At 53.8% G+C, this 21,222-nt stretch overlaps 1 protein-coding gene across 1 annotated transcript in view; it reads left to right on the top strand.

Moving 5' to 3' along the window:
• CCN4 (cellular communication network factor 4) overlaps nucleotides 1–21,222 on the top strand; it is a 38,531-nt gene that overhangs the window by 11,697 nt on the left and 5,612 nt on the right. The window contains exons 2-4 of the mRNA XM_072774573.1: nucleotides 10,128–10,407; nucleotides 16,887–17,147; nucleotides 20,624–20,817. Of these exons, the coding sequence (XP_072630674.1) occupies nucleotides 10,128–10,407; nucleotides 16,887–17,147; nucleotides 20,624–20,817 (735 nt within the window). The remainder of the gene's footprint in view (nucleotides 1–10,127; nucleotides 10,408–16,886; nucleotides 17,148–20,623; nucleotides 20,818–21,222) is intronic.

Consider the following 21,222-nt stretch of genomic DNA (forward strand, 5'->3'; position numbering starts at 1 on the left):
TGGCCAACGCTGCGTCAGCTGCGGGGCCTCTGGTCCCTGGGAAGTCCAGCCTAGGGACAGCCAGAGCCAGACAGGGAAGGGTCTGGGCGGTGCTGGGTCCTCCCCACACTCAGGCCTGCTGACTTTAGGGGTAAGGGAGCTCAGACCTTCCTGCCTGAAGGGCAGCCCCCACCGGGATCACAGGTACAGGTCCCTAGGGGTGCTGTCCTACGAGGAGCTCAGGAAATAGGGGTCCCCCCTCCCCACTTACACTGTGACTCCCCTAGGACAGGGAGGGAGGTCAGAGTGGTGGGGAAGTCAGCTGGGCCACAGGGGCCCCACAGCTCTGGGGCCAGAGCTCATGCTTCCACTCCCCCCCAGGGCCCTCATTTCAGTAACAGGGTGAAGAGGCAAGGCAGCTCTTTCCTGCAGGCCCCAGAACAGTTCGGGGTCCCCGCCGACCATTTCTGTCTCAAGGATGCCCCCTTGTGGGGCATCTAGGTGTGGCCTCCTGAACGCGGAGGAGCCAGGCTCCAGGACCATCCCTTCCAGGCACTGAGCACTTGCCTCCCCGGGGGGAATCAGGCTCAGTACCGGGCCTCAAGGAGGGGGGGGAACAGCCTTTTCCTAAAACAACCCCCTCCCCAAGAGGTTCCCATCTCCTCTCCCGGGGTCCTGGGCAGCTTGGGCTCAACCCCATTACAATCCTCATCACCCCGCATCGTAGTCTTGATGCTGCGCCTCTCACGCGAGCGCCCCTGTCCCCGATGAAGCACCCACATGCTGGGAAGCGGGTGGGCTCCATCTTCATCATCAAGCACAACATCTCAGTTCCCTGGGTGCCCCCTCCCCGCCACGGCCAGCTTCCCCCTTTCTGTTCCCTTGCCTGCTGCCATGTGTTCTTGGGAAAACCAATAATGCAAGTCAAATTGTTAAACTCCTCTGTCCCCGGGTCCGTTTTCCGAGGGGCTGCGAGACACCCTAAAATCCAGTTACCGCTCATCTTTAAACAGCATCTCCCAAACTACATTTGCAACATTTCCTACAGGGGCTTTAGTTTCCCACCCACCCACCCCCATCCCCTAATTTTCATTTGCTTCATAGGAGGTACAGTTGAAGGGGTCGATTCATTTCTTTTACCCCACGATCACCGTCCCTGTCCAAGTGTCTGGCGCTGTCTTAATCCGTTCAGGCAGCTGTAACAAAATACCACAGACCCGGGGGTGCTTATGAACAACTGGAATGTATTTCTCCCAGATTCTGGAGACGGAGATCATGGTGCCCGCGCGGTCATGTTCTGATGAGGAGCCTCTTCCTGGCTCGTGGCTGGTGTCCTGTCCCTGTGTCCTCACATGGAGGAAGGGGCGCGGGGACTCTCTGGGTATCTTTCATAAGGGCTCTATCCCCCCTATTCACCAGGGCTACACCTCATGGCCTCCCTTCCTCCCAGAGTCCTGCCGCCTATGACTTTAGAGGTTAGCATCTCAACACATGAATCTGGGGGGCAGAGGGAGCCACACACTTGCAGACCACAGCAGACCCTTAGGGACCTGTCATGAGGAGCTGCTCCCTTTTTACTTCTCCAAGTCTTCCAGTGACTTTCATAAAACACTAAGGGCAAAGCCATCATGTTCAATGAGCTGCACGAAGCCTGGATCCCCAGCAGAGCATCCGTGTGAAGTCAGGGAATGCCGCGTGTCCTGCGGGTCCGCGTGGATGGTGCTGTGGGAGGTGGGGCAGGGCGTCAGCAGGTGACCCACGGAAGTCACATGTTTGAAGAGGAGGTCAGCCTGGAGCCCCCACAGCTTTCCTTCCCCTGCCTTGCGCTCGAAGACAGGCTTCCCATTCCAGAGACTCACCAGAGGTGCAGGCCCCGATACAGATTCTCAGCCCCTCCTAGAAGAACCGAAGGCGAGGATTCAAAGTGGGGGGTTGGGAACAGGTAGGCCAGCTGTTCCCGACCTCTGCACGCCCTGCCCGAAGCATTGAAGTCAGGCTATCTGGGGTCAGCGGCCACACATTAGTGTTTACTAAGGCCTTGAGGTGGTTCTGACGTGGGAACCCCCATAGGAAGTGGTTCTATTTGTAGAGGCTGCCCTGGTTGTCAGCAGAGGTCATTGGGCGGGGGTGCAGCTGGTGAGGCTGGTGTCAGGGCTTGAGCAGCTGGGACCAGCCAAGACCAGGCTGTGGCCGAGGGAGCACTGGGCACCCACCTAGGGAAGCAAAACAATGGTTGTTTTGTTTTCCCCTCTTAGCTTCCGCTGTTAGAAAACCCAACATGGGCCCCATATGATAGTGCATTGGCAAAGATCAGTTTCCCATCTGTAGAATGGGCACAGCCACCCTGGCTCGGATAGCTCAAGGCGGATGGAAGGACCCCAGCAGAGCTGCCTAGGGCGGGGGACAGGGCTTGGGCCCAGCTCCAGTCTGTGCTGGGGAATGCAGGGAGAGGCTCCAAAACCAGAAGAGAAAGTGGGAGCCTGGTACGAGCCTCAGGGTGTCCCAAGGGTCAGCCAAGCATCCAGGGGTTCCAGGAAGAGCCTCGGCCCCAGGAGGAAAGTCCCGTTCCGGCGATCCTAGAGGGCTCTCTGGGCAGACACAGGGCTGCCTCCAGACCTTCCCGTTTCGCCAGTTGCCTGAACTACCCTCTGTGCTCTGTGGGGTTTGCCCAAGCACCTATGGCTGGGAATGGGCGTAAGAACAGAATGACAAGGTTTTAGCTTAAAAACGAAGCATCACAGAAGTCCTGTGCTCGCTCGTTGTCCACAGAGACAAGGGCCCAACATGGGCGAGGGGCCCAAGCTCCCTGGTTCCTGCACTCAGCCCAGCAGCACAGGCTGGGGCATGGGGTGGTGTTGGTGGGGGCCGGGGGCGCAGCCCGGTCAGGCAGCAGAGCCCAGGACAAAGGCCCATAGTGCGCAGCTGGGACTCAGAGGCTCCAGACATTTCCTCGGGCCACACATGGTGTTTGGGAGTGGCCAGGGATGCACTCCCAAAGTAGGCCTGACCATCCACTCGAGCTCAGCACGAGTACACACTGCTGCTGTGCCCCGAACCCCCAACGATGAGGATGGTGCTATGGTGAGGACGGCCGGTCCCTGGTCATGGGAAGGGCAAGGGTGCCGTGCCCTGGGATGCGGGTGAGTTCCTGAGGAAGCCAGTGAACAGAAGGTCTGGGGAGCCTCTTACCTCTGCTCTCTGGCTGAGGCACTTGCCCCACTCATGTTCTGGATGGAAAAGGAGAACCAATATCTTTATGTCAGTGGCCCACGCATCGTCGTGGCAAAGGGCAGGTGGACATGCCATGCTAACCTGGACGTTCAAGGTGGCCCATCTCCTGCAGGCGTGTGTGTGTGTGTGTGTGTGTGTGTGTGTGTGTAAGAGTATATACAAGAGAAAAAAATGCGCGTGAGACAAACAGTTGCAGCCTTATCTGGCTTCTCAGGGAGCCAGTGCCCCGGTGAGGAACCTACGAGAGACACCCACAGTGGGCTGGCTCGGCCCCTTGGGGGCACAGGTGCAGGGGTTACACTGGAAAGGAGGTTCCGAGACCGACTGGGCCCCCTAGGAAGTCAGCATCACCACCCCCACATCCCAGCTGCCGTCTTGGTTTCCTAGACGAGCCGTTTTACCAGAAGCTGATGTCATCAAGCGTCCCCTGCCCGGGGAGTGGCCACATGGTGCAAACGTCATCAGCACCATGCACCTTGGGGGATGGCTTTGGTGCGGAGTAAGAGGGCGACTGTGGCTTTGCTGGTGATTCGAAGGGAAACCAGAGGCTTCCAGCACAGAGCGTGGAGTCAGATCCTTCTACACATCACAGCCCAGGCCTCTGGGCCACTTCCTAGACTGCCCGAGCCTCAGTTTCCCCACTGCTTAAGTGGGGCTGGGGTGGTTTTTTTCTTAATTTTTATTTAATTTTTATTTATTTATGATAGTCACAGAGAGAGAGAGAGGCAGAGACACAGGCAGAGGGAGAAGCAGGCTCCATGCACCGGGAGCCCGACGTGGGATTCGATCCCGGGTCTCCAGGATCGCGCCCTGGGCCAAAGGCAGGCGCTAAACTGCTGCGCCACCCAGGGATCCCTGGGGTGGTTATTCCAAGGCTTGGTATGAGGATTCATCACCTGAATGCACCATATCTGGCACATTTCGTGGCATTAGTGAACACATCCGCCTGCCCGGCCCCATATCGGCTGTAGAAGCTCCTGGAAGGGAAATCCAAGTTCTGGGAATGAGGAGCCCAGGAAGGCGGCACAGCGAGAGTGAGCTCTGGGAGGACGGTGAGTCCTCTGGGCCCGCTGCTCCAAGCACGTCCAGCACGGGGCCCACCGACACATACTCCGCAGAAGGGAAACCGCGGGCTTCCCGTTCTTCTTGGCCCCGCAGGTTGTTCCGAGAGGAGGGCTGAGATGCCCCCCACCTGGAATACTCAAGGACCACGCAGGACAAGGCGCCCCACTCATGGGCTCCTGTTCTCTCCCGTCCACTCAACACCAGGACCGTAGCTCAGGCCGGAGTTTATGGAGGAGGAAGGACCCCGAAACGGGGCTCCGGGCTGCTGGGCCTAAGCCTCGGCAGGGACCTGAGTGCCTACGGTCCCCACCGGTCATGAAATGCGATCTTGAGGGGGCACACACGTCACTCAGGGATCCTACAGCCTCTCTCGGAGCCCCCCGGCCTCTGGACATTAGCTTTGGTCGGGTGTGATGGGAGCATCCTGGGAGGGTGACCACAGACGGTTGGGTGTGATGGGAGCACCTGGGAGGGTGACCAGAGATGGCAGAAGAGTTAGGTGCTGAGGCTTGTGCGCGAGGCCGAGCTTGGTTCCATCCTGGCTGTGCACCCACACACACCCCCACCCCGGACTAGCGGTGTGGCCATGTACCACCGTCACTCAACCGCTCTGAACCTCTGTTTCCTCCTCCCTGGGGTAAATTAGTAGGCCTGCCTTGTGATTTGCTCGGGATCTGTATGGGACGGGGCATAAAAGCTCTCCATATTAAAAAAAAAAAAAGCTCTCCATATACAATGAACACTCCAATATCAGTCGTAGGAGCTTCGGAAATTAGCTCCTTGAGTAGATACCAGCCATGATGTAAGGGCATGTGTGCACGCGCATGTGTGTGTCTGTGTGCACGTGCACAGGGAAATGCACGGCACGTGGCTCCTGCCTTCAAGGGGGATCAGTGTCATGGGGGAAATATCCCTGGACTCTTCCATTCATTCTATATTTTTTAAGATTTTATTTATTTATTCATGAGAGACACAGAGAGAGGCAGAGACACAGGCAGAGGGAGAAGCAGGCTCCCTGCGGGGACCCTGATGTCAGACTCGATCCCAGGACCCTGGGATCACGCCCTGAGCCAAAGGCAGATACTCAACCACTGAATGAATAGGTGCCCCTCATTCATTCTATTAACGGATGCTTCTTGACACCTGCTATGCGATAGGATTTGAGGCCAGGCACCCCTTCTACAGCTCCCAGCCCAGATGATTGTCCAGCTACTCCTTGATTACCTCCACTGATGGTGCACTCACTATCAAACAACTGAGTCCCCTCCATTAGAAAATTCTCCTTCGTGTACAGTAGTGGGAAAAGCATGAACCCCACAGATTTGGGATTGTGTCCAAATTCTATCACATACGACATGTTGACCATGAACAAGCCCCTTCGCCCATCTATAAAGTGGAGCTCATGATACGAACCAACGGGCAGTGGGCAGGACGCAGGATGGGCCACGGTAACCGAGATCCAGCTCAAGACTGGTGCCTGGTGGTTACGCCCGAGCTACAGTCTGCAACGGAATGAACTGGCTAGAACAAGCTAGAAGTTGTAGCCATGATCTCATTCAGCTCTTGCTCCAGAACCTTGGCGGGTGGGGTATGTAGCAGCAGGAACACCACTTCACGACAGAGAAAACCAAGGCTCAGAAAGTGAACTTCCAGAGTCACTTGGACAGTAGGTGGCGACGACTACACTTGACACGGTGTGATGTTTCTAAAACACAAATCTGCCCCGAGATCGTTCTGCTAAAATCCTTCAACGAATGATCACCGCAGACCCCAGCCCAAAGCCTGAGACCCAGGGCTCAGGGCATTCCGGGCCCTCTCTGACCTATCTGCCAACGGCCTCATTGCGGCCTATTCCAGCCTCCAGCTCCTCCCACCTCTGGCCTGCACCCTGCACCAGCCCACCACGATCCTCCCCTGCCCCCAGACACAAGCACATGTGCCCTGCTCATGGACTTTGCACCTGCTGGTCCCTCCGCTTGTGCCCTTCCTCGCTGCCCTAATCCTGCTCGCCCTTCACTATTCTATTCCTCCCACAGCACCCTCCTGAGAAGCCTTCTCCAGTCCCAGCAGACATGGCCACCCCTCCTTTGTGCTCCTACAGGTTGGCTTCATTTCCCCACTGTACGCCCCCCCCCCCACTGCCTGCCCAGCACCTAGTAAAGCACCTGGCACAAAGGGAGAGCTGATTAGAGGTGTGTTGAGGGACCCGGTGAACAAACGGAAGGGGCTGCATGAATGTGCGGCACCATCCTTATAGCCCTGGTCACACTGAGTCACGACTACGATGCTCACGAGGCCTGTTGGTTGCATCTCCTGCACCTTTGCTTCCTCCAAACCTTTCACAAAGCCTGGCACGGGGTAGGGGTTCACTAAGCATCTGTCCATAGAATGCATGAAAGAGTTGAGGCGCATCTCTCCAACTACACTTGTCCACCCCTGAGGGCACCCCTCTGCTTCCCCGCATGCGCACACACACAGAGAATTCGCCATCAGAAATAAGCTGCAGTCCTATCCCTCGTGGCGACAACGCAGGCCAAGGCAGCGAGGATTCAAGGGTCTCCCGTCAAGCCCAGGAATCCCTGGCGCCCCCTGCACCAGCCCCCACTGCCTTCTTCTCTGGGCGGAGGTCTAGGAGGCTTCCCACCAGCAGGTGGCGGCAACAGCAAGGGCCGGGCTCCGCTGACCGCCCAGAGCCGGTTCCTGGCTGCCCCAGCTCCCCCTAAGGAGCTCCCAGAAGGTGCTGGAAAGGAGGCTTCCTTCTGGGGAGCTTTAACTTGGAGACCCCAGGATAGATGGTGACCACGGGGTCCCTGCCAGGTTGGCTGGTTACAGTCCATCCCAGCTCAGCTCAAAGGGCCCAACCCCAAGAACCCTGTGCTGAGCCCTGTGGGGGTGGAGGAGGACCCCCCCCACACACACACACACACAAAGAAATGCAAAGGACAAGTCATGCTTTGGAGAACCTGCCATGTGCCCGGCCTGCTAGTGTGTCCACACATGGAGCCCATCACCCTCCCCACAGCTTCTAGAGGGGAACATTATTGCAGCCCTATCACAGATGGGGATATCGAGGCCCAGCAAGGTTAGGAGGCTTGTCTAAGGCCACACAGAAGGAACACACCGCTGACTGTCTCAGGTCCCATGTTCCTTTTTTTTTTTTTTTTTTACACTCAAATTTAATCTGAGCTGAGAGGAGAGGTTCCAGGATGGGAGGTCCCGAGTACCAAGTGACACCATACATAGCCCCTTGGAGTCAGTAATCCCCCTGTAGCCATTCCACCAAGAAACACTTAGAGTCCTGGTGGGGGCTGGGGGCGGTGTGTCAGGCCCACAGACAGGAGCCCCTCTAACACAGCCTGGGGCAGGCATGGGAGGCTTCCTGGAGGACAGGGCTTTTTTTATTTCCTCTGCCAAGAATATATATATATATATATATATATATATATATATATATATATATGCACTGAGGGCCCGGGGACTGGTCAGAGACAATCCATGGGTGCTCAGGAAACTCTGAGCCTTCTAGTGTCACAGAATGACGAGGAAAGTTCTCTCCACAGAGTCAGAAAGAGGTGTGCATGAGTGTGTGCATCGGGCTGGTTTTATTAAGGGCCTAGGGTTTTGTTGTGTTGCATTGTATATCTGAGGAAAAGTGAGCAGGGCAGGAAGCTCATGCCCCAGGTGAACATGGGCCAGCACTGCCAACCTCCAGAGCTCTTGGGTCCCTACCAGCTGGGCTTTGCAAACCACGTCACCCATGGCCAATGGAGGGGACCACAGGCATGATTCCCTTGGCCAGCCTGGGTCTCTGACTCCAGCCTCGCAGAGAAGCCCCCAGTGAGGAGACGGTAAGGCGGGAAGGAGGGGAGAGGCCCCCATGCTGTGGGCCAGACCCTGTGGGCCCCCGCCCCAGCCCCGTCCTCATCCCCATGGGCTGCATTAGTCTCCCGAAGGTCTGATTGCCAAGTGTGCAGAATGTGACCAGCACATGCCAGGTGCTCTCAGGGCAGCAGCCAGGAGTATGTGCTCCGGGGGTGGGAGGGTTGGGAGGTCTCTAAGGTGCAGCCTGAGTGGCCCTGCCCAGATGAAGGGAAGCGGGAAGGACATTTTGGCCACAGAGAATCTCACGCCAGAAATCCTGCGGTAAGAAAGATGTGGGCAATGATGGATCCCTGAAACCAAGCCCAGAGATGACAAAAGCTTCAAATCAAGGTTTGCCTGTTTGATTTTCAAGGGCCTTTCATTTGTTAAATCAGTATTTACGGTGCATATCATGTGCCAGACTTATAACCGAGAGCCCAAGGACTCCAACCCCTCAACCTGGATCATGCCTCCTGGCCGCTGGTCCTCACTGCCAAGTGTGCAGGGGTGGACTCCACTCCCCTTGAGACACAGGGATTCCTGTGCTGACTTTCAGGGAGCTCCAGGGGCTCCTCCGGGATGCCCAGCCCCCTGCGTATTTTTTGCATTGTGATTTAAAATGTCTGTCTCTCCCATAAGCTGTGGGTTCTCCAAAATCAGAGAATTTTTAAACTCCTTGTCAAATGCCTAGAACCTGAGAGAGACTCTGAGCTAGCCCAGCCATCGTTTGTTGTACAGCTCACAGAGGGCGAAGGTAACAGGTGTAGAAATGAGAGTTACGAGAGTCGTCCGTGTTGAGGTCCTGACACATATTGTGTCATCCTGGACGTGTCCCTCTGCCTCCTTGGGTCTCAGTTTCCTCCTCAGACAAAAGGGAAGAAGAATCAGCATATGTCAGCATGTGTCATTCCAAGGATCAAATGCAGATCTCTGAGCTCCGCCGAGCAGGGCTTCTCAAGTTCGAGATGGAGGAGGTGGCTCCTCCTTGGGCCCTCGAGAAGCCCTGGCCCCACCTCTGCTGACCTTGGAATTCTGGAGTCTCGGTCGAGAAGCCCTGGACAGGATGCTCCCCAGCAGGGATCACACTGTGGATGAGTCAGTGGCTGGAAGCGGGCTGCACACTCCCTGTCCTCAGGCAATTCCATTTCTCCGGAGCAAAGAGCGAGGGTCCAGGATAGGGGTTCAGGGAGGCAGCCAGACAGGGTGGGAAGGTGACTGGCTCCCAGAGATACAGGTGGCTTGAAACTCCTAAACTCACTGACACCCCAGATCAGCCTCCCATTCTGTCTACCTGTTCCTCAGTGCAGGGATGGCTCTTTAGGCCCAACTCCCCTTTACAGGGTCAGGGAGAGCCGGTGGCAGGGGGCTCTGAGGTTGTATACCTGCCACCGCCCCACCGCAGCCTTTCCTGGGGCTCAGAGGAGATATAATAAGAACAATGGCAAAAATAATGATGATGATGATGATGATGATGATGATAATAGGTCAGCTGGCTAAAACTCCTGCCAAATATGAATCACCTGGCTCCCGAGGACCTGGAGTGAAGAGGGTGGCTCTTTGGGCCGCAGAGGAAAGGGGATGGGATACAAACCACACCTCGAAACATGACTCATCAGGAGATATTTGCTGCACAAAACCTCAGCTCCCGCATCTGTGAAATGGGACCACCTCGGTGCCCTCCCAGGTTGTGGGATGTTCCAGGACAGAAGGAAACACACATGAGGCCTAGTGTGGCCAGGGTTCTGACAGAGAATCTGGGCCCCGCCACCTCCAGCAGGGGGACTGGGGAAATTGGCTTATCTTATCTGACCTCCTGGCTCCTTGGTCCTTTTTTACTGAAGAGAAAGGAGATGTCCAGCTATCAAAAACATGGTAGGAAAACAAGTTCATGTCTACCTCTAACACCAGGAAGATGAGAAGGTGATTGCCAGCCCTCTTTGGGCTTTGAAACCCCTGCCTGGCAGCACTTTATCTCTGCTGTTCCCCCACAGGCCTTCTCTCCAGCCCCCACGGCCATGGCCTTCACCCCCGTGCCACTGGAGGATACGTCTTCACGCCCCCAATTCTGCAAGTGGCCGTGTGAGTGCCCGCCGTCCCCACCCCGCTGCCCGCTGGGGGTCAGCCTCATCACAGACGGCTGTGAATGCTGTAAAATGTGTGCTCAGCAGCTGGGGGACAACTGCACAGAGGCAGCCATCTGTGACCCCCACCGGGGCCTCTACTGCGACTACAGTGGGGACCGCCCGAGGTACGCAATAGGAGTGTGTGCACGTAAGTGAGACCCTCCCTACCTTCTGGCCAGCCCCCGCACCTCCAGCTCCAGCCCTCACCCATAGCCCTTCCCCTGGCCGGTCTCCTGCCTCTCCCCTACTCCAGTCCATGATTACAGGTCAGAAGCTGAGACCTTCCCGAAGAGGGAGGGATACCTACATTCTTCTTGCCTCCAGAGCCTGGCTTCCTGCTCTCTTCTCCGTCCTGGAGGCATATCCATGGTTGACTGGGGAAAAGGGACTGGGGAAAGACCTAAGCACGGATTCATTCTAAGCGTGGATGCCTATGCCTTTCAAGGGCACCAAAACTCATTGAACTCCAGATATTTTAGTAATATTCTAAATTTAAATAAAATAGTTTTTTTTAATCCAGTAACCTTAAAAGAATAAAATCAGAAGACTACAATCATCCCTTCCTACACACCTATGTTCCTTTAGTTACCACAGACACTTTTTTTAGCCCTTTCTTCTCGTAGTTATCACTGTATAATATATGTCTTCTAATATAACTTGATTGGCTTAAAATATCAATTTTATCTATCAATATTCCTATATGACAGCTGATGACCTAACTCCTCAATACCACTGGACACATCACCTAACTTGCAATATTATTTTCATAATTTTTTGTTATACAATAATCAGTACTTAAAATATTATGACTATGCAAATAATGTTACTGAAGCATCAGATAGTATATTTGAATTTTCTTTCTTATGAAGCTTTTTGTTTTTCCAAGGGTTCCAATTGCCTTTGCTTTTTCTTTACTCTTAGTCTTTATAATATCCTCATGCTTGGGGGGGACAACTATTGTTATTGTTTCTTTGCTCTTCAAGAGCCTTATCATGTCCTTTTTTTGTTCCCAGAGACTTCCTTTCAGGAGTTTTCTGATCTCGTGTTTCTATCTGGAATGGTAGTCACTTTGCTTGACTCGTCCAAGCATTTACCCAAAATACATGACCCAGCATGATAAAGAGAGGTAACTAGACATCATGACATAGTAACCCAACTCCTGAAAAAGTACACAAAGCCTCATAAACCCAGCAACGCCTTTCATCCCCTAGGGCTGAGACAAGACTTCTCCATAACTATGACTCCATATGCACCCAATGACATGTTCACACAAAGCATCGTCTCTTATCCTCAGCTGACCTATTATGTCTCCTGAGGTGGGTGGTTGATGAGGGTTATGACCATAATTCCAAGTCAGACAATCCTACCTGTGTCTCACAGTTAATCATAAGCACTTTTCTGCTCTTTAATCATTGATTCATGCTTCAGCTTTCCTACCAAGTCTGTCTTTAGCTTTCCATGTAACCACCCTTGATTCTGCCATCCATCTATTTTTTCCCTTTTATTCAGACTCACTATTAGCCCCACAAAAGAATGTGCTCAAAGAGAACTTGCCTCACCACCAGCATAGAGTCCTCTGATGTGTTGGTGAAAAGTGTTATCCTTGAGCCCCACCCCAGACTCACTGAGGAAAATTCTCTAGAAGTGAAGGTGGGTATCTACACCCTTAACAAGCTTCCCAGGTGATTCTCATGCACACACCCAGGTTTGAGACTGACTGCATACATATATATGCAGTCATATAATCTCTCTCCATACCCAGGTGACGAAATCCGGCTGAGACTTCCTACGCTAGAATCCCTTTGTTATATAAGACTGTCTCATCATTTCTTTCCCCTTTTACAGCTGTTCTTCAAGGCCATTAAAAAGGTAACTCAGTTCACTGTGATCATACTAGTTAATCTCTAAACTATACTGACATCTTACTATGTGCCTGGCACCATGTCTTTATAGATATTCTCTCATGAACCCAGAGATTGGGCAGGCGCTGAAACTACCTCTCCTGCCTGCCCTTCTCCCACCAAAGGCCTAGGAAACCACCTTCCCAATCCATCTACACCCCATATCTCTTTGTATCTCAGGTCCTGCTTTCACTCACCACAGCCTCTTAGCTTCCCCTCACCATGAGCCTTTGTGTATTCCCTTTCCTTTTTTTTTTTTTTAAGATTTTATTTATTTATTGATGAGAGACACAGAAGGAGAGAGAGGCAGAGACAAAGGCAGAGGGAGAAGCAGGCTCCATGCAGGGAGCCTGACGTGGGACTCGATCCCAGGTCTCTGGGATCAGGCCCTAGGCTGAAGGTGGCACTAAACCGCTGAGCCACTCAGGCTGCCCCCTTTCCTTTTATCTGGAAAGAAATCTGGTCCACAGACGTTAATAGGTATTACACTTGCCGATGGTTCCCTGGTCACATAGATTTGCAGTCCCTGGAATAAACGAAGTTAAGCAAGTATATAGAACTTCTGCGAGATTTTATATTTTCACGTCCACCGTAAAATTCCAAAATGGGAGATATCACAAGAAGCTCTTATTTTTGAGACTTATTTGCACAGGGAATTGTTTTGTTCAGGCAGATTTTTACCACTCAACCACCCCACCACACATGTGCACACTCACAGATACACACATCGCATGCATATGTGCGTACACACATACACACAAACACACAACTCACTGGTGTTCTACCAAACATCTTCCTAGAAATGCTGCCAGGGTATCTGGGTTCATGAGACCCTAAGGCAAGAAAGAGGAGAGGCTAGGGTCTGATGGCCATAGAGAGGAAGGCACCTTGGGTCCAGCAGGGGAAAGGGAAAGAAGAGACCCTCTTTAGACAGTCTTGTGGCAAATGGTCAACTCAACTACTGGATATTCCCCCAAGAAAGGTTAAACCTGTCCTTGAAGATGGGTATGTAATGAGGCCAAGACAAGACAGGTCATAAAAATGAGCAGCCACAACCCTGGCACACGTAACTCAGGGAAAGGTGGAACTATGGCAAATTAGTGAATGCAAGCTTTGGCTACCAGAGGTCCTGGGCGCCAGCCACCATGGCCAAGCAAAAAAGTGAGCTTGGTCTTGTCCATTCTGCTCAGTTTTCAAGAGAATCTAAAAGTCCAGATTTGAGTATGATTTGTAAAATGTTGGCAACATGTTCCAAGAATGTATTTCAAAACATTCTGTGGGCCAAGCTAAATACTTCTATGGGCAGAGAGTGACCTCTGAATTACACTCTTTGGCTATTTTGGTTGTACAAACATTACTCTGCATTTAATACAGCTGGGCCAGGCCTGGGAGCAGTGTGGTTTGCTGGAAGGATCGTGCAATTTACAGGCAGACAAACCTGGGTTTTGAATGCTGGCTCTGCCATTTGCTGGCTACGTGACCTTGGGCACATCACTTAAGGAGCATGATCAAACCAACCCCAAGCAGTTGTAGAGAATAAACAAGGGACCGCATTAACGACTCTAATGTGACCGGCTGTTCTGGGTCATTGTTTTACTTGCTTTGTTTTAACTTTCCCTTGTAGAAATTATCTCAGCTTTGTCCACGGTCATCCTCAGAGGAGGAGGCCAATCTCCTGCCAGACTCAGACTCCCCAGTGTGAAAGGGAGGGAGTAGACAGGTCATGTATGGTCTTTGGCACTAGACAATCTAAGTTCGAATCCCAGTACCATAACTAACTAATAGGGTGGCCTTGGGCAAGCTACTTAACCTTTTAAGTGTCAGTTTTGTCATCAAGGAAAATGTGGCAAATAATATCTACTTCTTTGGGTGTTTGGGATGCCAAGAACCTGATGTGGGAGCCTAATACAGATGAGAGCTTACCTCCCATCCATCCATCCATCCATCCATCCATCCATCCTTCCATCCACTGACTCATTCACACAGTTATAAATAGGTGTGTGACAATGCAACAGTTGGGCTATAAGAAGGCTATGATCCACTCTCATAGCTTCTACACAGCTGATAGCCCATTGGGAGGTGAGTGAGGCAAGTGAGGATCTGGATGGTGGAGCTGAGGAGTTGAGTTCCTACAGATCCTTCAGGTAGAGGAAGTTTGAGATCAGATTGGAGATGGTGAACTTCACCAGGAGCCAGTCCTTCCATTCGTTGGAAAGTGAATGAGGAAGGGATGTTAGACTCTGCTGCGGGCCCAGCCATCGTGCATATCATATGCCCGACTCTCACTCTAGCCTGTGGTGGCCAGGCTGCTCAGAGCCACTAGCACCACCACCATTCCCCCAACCTGCCCCAAACTCCCAGGAGACTGGGAGTAGGTTTCAGAAGCAGCGGTTGTCACTGCTGCAAACTAGATTCACCTGGGGAACTTTAAAAAATATCAAAGGCCAAAAAAATAATAGTAACAAAAATACCAAGTCCTGGGTCCAGTCCCATATTCTGGGGCACAGTGCAGGCACCAGGATTTTTGAAAGCTCCCCACGTAGTGCCACTGTGCCCAAGAACTCCCAGGCACCCAGTACCACCTTGTCCATCCAGAGTTCCCCCACACAGGGGCAGAGAGGCACCAGGCTTCAGCACACTCTCATCTCCTCCTCCATCAGCATGCACATGCACACACATGCACGCACGCGTGCTCACACCTTCCCAGAGCAAGGGCGCGGTCAGGGGGTGACTCACGACAAAAGGATGAGTGATTCACCCAGTGCTTCCTCTGCTTTGTTTTGGTTTGGTTTGGTTTGTTTTTCTCCAATTTCCCCTCCTTTACTGGTGTCTGGTGGAAGGAAATGGGCTGTGGAGTGAGATCCCCCGGGAGTGAGGTGCAGCTCTATCATTCACCAGCTGGGTGACCTTGAGCTAATGAATCACTCAACCTCCCTTGCTGCCAAATGGGGAAAATAAAACTCTCCTCGTGAAGTCACTGGGAGAACTGAATGAGATAACATATCAGATGGTGCCTGGCACAAGATCAGATGGCCAGTGAGCGGTAGCGCCTTTCCTTTCTGCGCCTCCTCCCTGCACGATCACCTCCCAGGAAAAACAGCGGTCATGCCAACATTCCCAGAGGCTGAGACTCTGCGTCCAGCTATGTCGCCTTCGGCACGTGACTTAACTCCGCTGAGACTCAGTTTTGCTATATGTGAAAATGGGATGGTGTTTCCCTATAGGATGAAATCAGCAATGCATGGAAGTCTGGCACGCAGCAGGTCAGGTGACCAAAAACAGTGACAGCGCTTAGAGACCCCTCACTACTGTTAGATACTGGGATTATTATTATCAATGCTGGCAAATCCAGGAGAGACGCTGGAGCTATCAGCAGACTGTGGATTCCGAACTAGCCCTCCTCGGGTGGGCACCCTTGCTGCCTGGGAGCTCTCTGCCTATGCTTCCAGACAGTCCTCAAGGCAGGACATGGCACCCAGGAGTCAGCTCTGGTCAGGCCCAGCAGCCTCAGATGCCTCCTGTGACTCCCTGATCTCATGTCTGATGAAGACCTCTTGAGACCACTCACCCCAAAACCAGTTCCCTTGAGGACAGAGCAGTCATCTCTTCCCTGCCAGGGCTCAGGTCATAGAACGCAGAGTCGCTCCTGACTCCTCTCCTCTGCTTCCCATGTCCCATCAGGCAGCCTTTCTTTCCAAACATACCCAGAAGCTGAGCCCTCCTCAGGGTTCCTGGGCCCTCCAGGCTCCAAGCATGGCCACCTCTCGCCTGCATTAGGGGGTGGCCTCTTGACACTGTCTAACCCCCTGTTCTGTGCAGCACGTCATATGCTCTAGGGAAGCATGATTCCTATAGTTGAATCAACAGTTACTTGTTGAGCCCACACTGTGGGTCTGGGTGCCAACAGCTTTGCGCCTTCCTCTGAGCCACCAAGGAAGCCCTCTCTCACCTCATCTCCCATCGCCCCCCAACCTCCCAGGCCTGCTCCCACCTGGGCCTTTATACCCACAGCCCCTCTCTGCCTGGAAGATCCCCCTCCTCACCACCCAACACCAGTGCTAGCTAACCTCCTCACCTCCTTCCGCCTTGGCTGAAGTGGCATCAGCTGGGTGAGGTGCCCGCCTTAATCACCAACTGGCCCCCACTCCCGGCAGCCCCTCCTCTTTGTGGTTCTCCTTGGCACTGGTATCCTTCACCACTCTATGATCTGTTCATCTTTCCTCTGCCCCACCCCCCCACAATGGAAGCTCCATGAGGGCATAGTTTTGTCTATCTTGTCCACCACTGAATCTCCAGTGCCTAGAATCTTCCATAAATATATGTACCGAATGAATGGAATCTTTGTTCCTAAGTATTCTGATTGCTTTTATGCTGGGCCTCTCAGAACCATGGCCCTGGGGGTATCTGTCAGTACTGAGCTCTGTGCCATGTGCTGGGGGTAGGACAAGACTAGTGGCTTGAACACGCTTTATCTTCTCACCCCTGCCAGTCTGGGCCTGGGGGTCACTTGATGGGTGGTGGCTGAGCTCTACCCTACACTCCCACACTGCCCACACTCAAGTCTCCCCACACTCCCAGAGGCTGGCTGGGCCCTGCTTGGTCCTGCCTGCACCCCTGTCCCCCACGGTGGGTGCTCCCAGGGTCTGGGCCAGGTCCAGAGGTGGGAGGTGTCCCTGTGCGGGCACCGTGTCCCTGGGCCTGACCCGAGCGGCGCGTGTGTTTGCAGAGGTGGTCGGCGTGGGCTGCGTCCTGGACGGGGTGCGCTACACCAATGGCCAGTCCTTCCAGCCCAACTGCAAGTACAACTGCACGTGTGTGGACGGTGCGGTGGGCTGCACACCCCTGTGCCTGCGTGCACGCCCTCCGCGCCTCTGGTGCCATCGCCCCCGGAGAGTGAGCATCCCTGGCCGCTGCTGCCAGCAGTGGGTGTGCGACCACGATGCCAGGAGGCCACGCAAGACAGCACAGCGCCACACTGGTGCTCTCGGTGGGTGTGGGGGATGGGGTGGAGAGGGGGGAGGGCAGGGCCTTGACCCCCTGTGATTGCCTCATATGATGAGTCCCAGCCCCCAGACCACCACCGACTAGCTGGTGACCTTGGCAAAGCTACCTGCCCTAAGGGACCCTATTTCTCCAACTACTCCAACTGTTCTATGAGGTCTTCCCAACATAAAATGAGGAAGAGCTTTATAAAGAACAAAGCCAGATACATGGGATTCATTGTTATCCTATTAAGGGATTAGGCATTGGGGAGGAGTGGGGAGATGCCAGAAGGGTGAATGTGCAGGTCACAGAGGAGGGGAAGCAAGGTGCAAGGTGGGAGAGGGAATAGGTGCTTTCCTCCTTACTGTGGAGGATAGGTGGACAGGTGAGGCTATATCCAGGTAAACCAGGCCAGACGAAGCCCTGGAAAGGGAGGACAGGGACAGGCCCATTTGTTTTACCACCACTTACTGGAGTAGCCCAACACCAGCCACTTAGGAGATACCAAATCAGTGCTCATCATATTGATGGATAGGCAGATGGATGGATGGATGGATGGATGGATGGATGGATGGATGATGGATGGGCAGGTGAATGGATGGGCAGATAGATGGATGAGTGGATAGGGATGGGCAGGTGAATGGATGGATGGATGATGGACGGGCAAATGAATGGTTGGTGGATGGATGGATGGATGGATGGATGGATGGATGGATGGGCAGATGAATGGGTGGACAAATGGATGGATAAGCGGATGGATGGATGGACGGGTGGGTGGGTGGTTGGGCCATGAGGATCTGATCTAGGGAAGTGGCAGTGGAGGTGGCAAGGAAGGGGCAGATGCTAGAGGCACTGGATGAGGAGTAAAACTGAGGTCATAGCATTAATCCACTGCATAGAGTAAAGGAGAGAAAAGGGTAGACAGTGATTCCCAGGGCTCATCATGACCTGGGAGAGAAAACAAGAGGAGCACAAGATGGGGGTGAAGGACATCTGCATTGTTTGAAACAGGTTGAGTTTGAGGTCAGGGGCCCTGCCCCGGCATCACTCAGAGGAGCATCCAATGGGGAAGCATTGAAGGGGGAGGTGGGTCAGAGAGAAGTCTGGAAGTCATGCACCTGGGGCTGCTGATGGTGAGTAGGATGGCCCAGGGATGATAGGTAGAGTGCAACAGAGTTCTAGGAGGGCTAACATTTGAGGGGTAACAGAGACAGAAGGTGGGGAATGGAAGAGGAAAACCAGGAGCAATGAGGATAGTTCTAGAAGGAAAGTGGACATGAAAGAGTAAAGAGATAGCAATGGAGTTTGGGAGTTCTAAGGGTACTGGTAATTTTTTTTTTAATTATAAGTGTGTGAGATTGCTCAGGGAGACCCTGTAGAGCAGTGTTTCTCGGCCTTGGTATAGGCAACATCTCAAACCAGAGAAGACTCTGTGGGGAGGGCTGCCCTGTGCATCGTGGGGTGTTTAGCAGCACCCCTGGCCTTTACCTACTTAGATGCCAGTGGCATCTGCCCTCCAAGTAGTAACAACCCAAAATACCTCCAGATGTTGCCATTTGTACCCTGGGGGAACAAAATCACCGGGAGGAGAGCCACAAGTATGGCCCTGGAGACACCACCATTTAAAGTGAGGGAGAGAAAAAAGCTGAGAAAGATGAATCCAAGAGGCAGGATGGCAGCAGGAGAAAGAGGTTGTGCAGAAGCCAAGTGAAATAGTGTTTCAGGAAAGGAGGGCGTGCAAGGAGACCTGCCCCCAGGCTCTGTGTACGCAGTGGGTCTGCCCAGGCCAGGGAGGAGGGTGGTCCTGCCCCTCCCCACAGTTCAGGGGTGCACAGCCTCTCCAGAGGCACTTGGGTGGCCCCCAGGGGCTGAGCCGGCCCCATGAAGAAGCAATCCCGTGTCCACGGAGGGGGTGGCAAGGAAAACTCTGTCCCCAAGGCAGCAGGTCCACCACATCCCCCAACTGGCAAAGCCACTCGAGGGTCACGGGGGATGGGGCAGTGACTGTCCTCAGATTGTACTTGGCCCAGTGACCCCATTCTGACCCAGTACAAGCAGAGCCCCCACCTGCGAGTGGGCGACCCAGAAACCAAAGCCCTTTTATCCTCCTAGGCAAATCCCTCCCTCCTCCAGGCTCACACCCCTCCCCCCAGCTCATCCCAGCCCCACTCTCCTCTGCCCTGTTTTCTCCTGTCTCTCAGAGCTGCCCTCTCCCACCCACTCATTTCGGCCTTCACCTACCCCTGTTCCCTGCACACCTGCTAACTTGGGGGCGCAGGTGATCCAGTGCTGACCCATCCCCTTCCGTCCTCCTTTGGATTCTATTAGGTGTCTCTTCTTTCCTACTTTACTCTTTCCTCCTCTCTGCCCCTCCCCCATTACTTCCCTGTCCCCCCTTCCTTCTCCCCTGCTCTACCATCTGTTTTTCCTCCTCTCCCTCTTCCTTTCTCTGTCTCCCGGGTGCGCCTGCCGGCCTGCCTGCCTGCGTGCATGTGTGCATGTGTGTCAGGGTAGGCCTGGCGTCCTGTTTGGATCCTTCCCTTAGGTGTCTTGTGCCATCTTTCTGTGGGATCTGTCCCTTGTCTTACTGGCTTTTTACCTGCCTCTATCTGTAGCTCCGTCCATGTTTCCATTACTCAGAGAATACTTGAGCACTCGCCACATTCTAGAAGCTGGGACATGTATAGTAATAGAATCATCCAAGACTTGGTGCTTAGTTGATGGTCAAGAAACCATGCAAGGCCCGAGGACTTACTAAGCACCAGGGATGGCTTGCAGCTTTCATGTGCGTGAACCCATCTCTTCCGTCCACAGCCCTCAGAGGGAGATGCTCTTGCCAACCCCCCCTTGCAGGTGGGAAGACTGAGGCATGGAGCTGGGGGCTATTGGAAGTTGCCCAGCTACTAAATGGTGGTGCTCAGAGTTGAACCCAGGCAACATGACCCTAAAGCCTGTGTGTGTCCTTAACCATCAAGCCCTCAGCATCACCCAGGTTAGGTATCAGGTACTAGAGTATAGACACTCCCTCGGATTTTCTCCAAATAAACTTGAGCTCTACGGGGCAGGGACAGTACCTTCCCCTCTTCAAATCCCAGCACCTTTGCAGATGCCTGTTATATACTCAATAAACAGGTCCTTTCATTGTTACACCAGCCGTGGAAGACAGATGTTTCGTTCCAGCGAGGACACTGAGGCCCAAGAGGGAGTTATCTGGAACCATACAGCTTATAGGTGGTCGAGCAGGATTTGCACTCTGGTCCACCTGTCTGTAAAGATGGTCTTTCCTCTGGAGAAGTAGAGGCCTCCTCTCCCTGGGGAACCCATGCTGCTTAGAAGCTAACCTGCCCTTTTGGGGATGGGGACAGCCCACCTGCCTCCTATTGGGGCTTCAGGATCCCTGACCCTGTGTGTGCTGAAGGTGGGGAAGAGAGTGGCTGACAGTGGCTGGAAACTCACGGGGAGTCTGGTCCCTATCCACAGCGGCCACAGGTGAGGTAGAGCCCTGGCACAGGAACTGCATTGCCTACACGAGCCCCTGGAGCCCCTGCTCCACCACTTGCGGCCTGGGGGTCTCTACGCGCATCTCCAACGCCAACAGCCGGTGCTGGCCTGAGCAAGAGAGCCGCCTCTGCAACCTGCGGCCCTGTGACGTGGACATCCGTCTACACATCAAGGTCAGTCTGCCTTCCGGGGTGGGGTAGGCATGTTGGACTTACCGACGGATGGGCCCAGCTTGAAACCTGGTCCCTGAATGTCCCTGTTGGGGCCATTTGTAAAATGGGACGAAGCGCTCTCCTGTGGTGATGCTGAGGGACCCCCCCGCTGACTGTCACCCCCGTCTGCTCCTGTCCCCATCCACACCCACAGGTACAGAGGTCACAGATGCGCTGGCCAGTCGGGGAGCTTTAAATAGGGCTCAGGACAGCTGGGGTCCAATGCCCGACTGCCGCTGACTGCACTGGACGGTGGCCAATCTCCACATCTCTGAGCCCCAGGCCCCCCATCGGTAAAACGTGGGCTGGGTCTCAGACATCTCCTCCAGCTTCGGAGAGTCCAAGATCATAAAACAGAGGATCCAG

The sequence above is a fragment of the Canis lupus genome, chromosome 14 (genome assembly GCF_048164855.1).
Source record: "Canis lupus baileyi chromosome 14, mCanLup2.hap1, whole genome shotgun sequence".
NCBI lineage: Eukaryota > Metazoa > Chordata > Mammalia > Carnivora > Canidae > Canis > Canis lupus.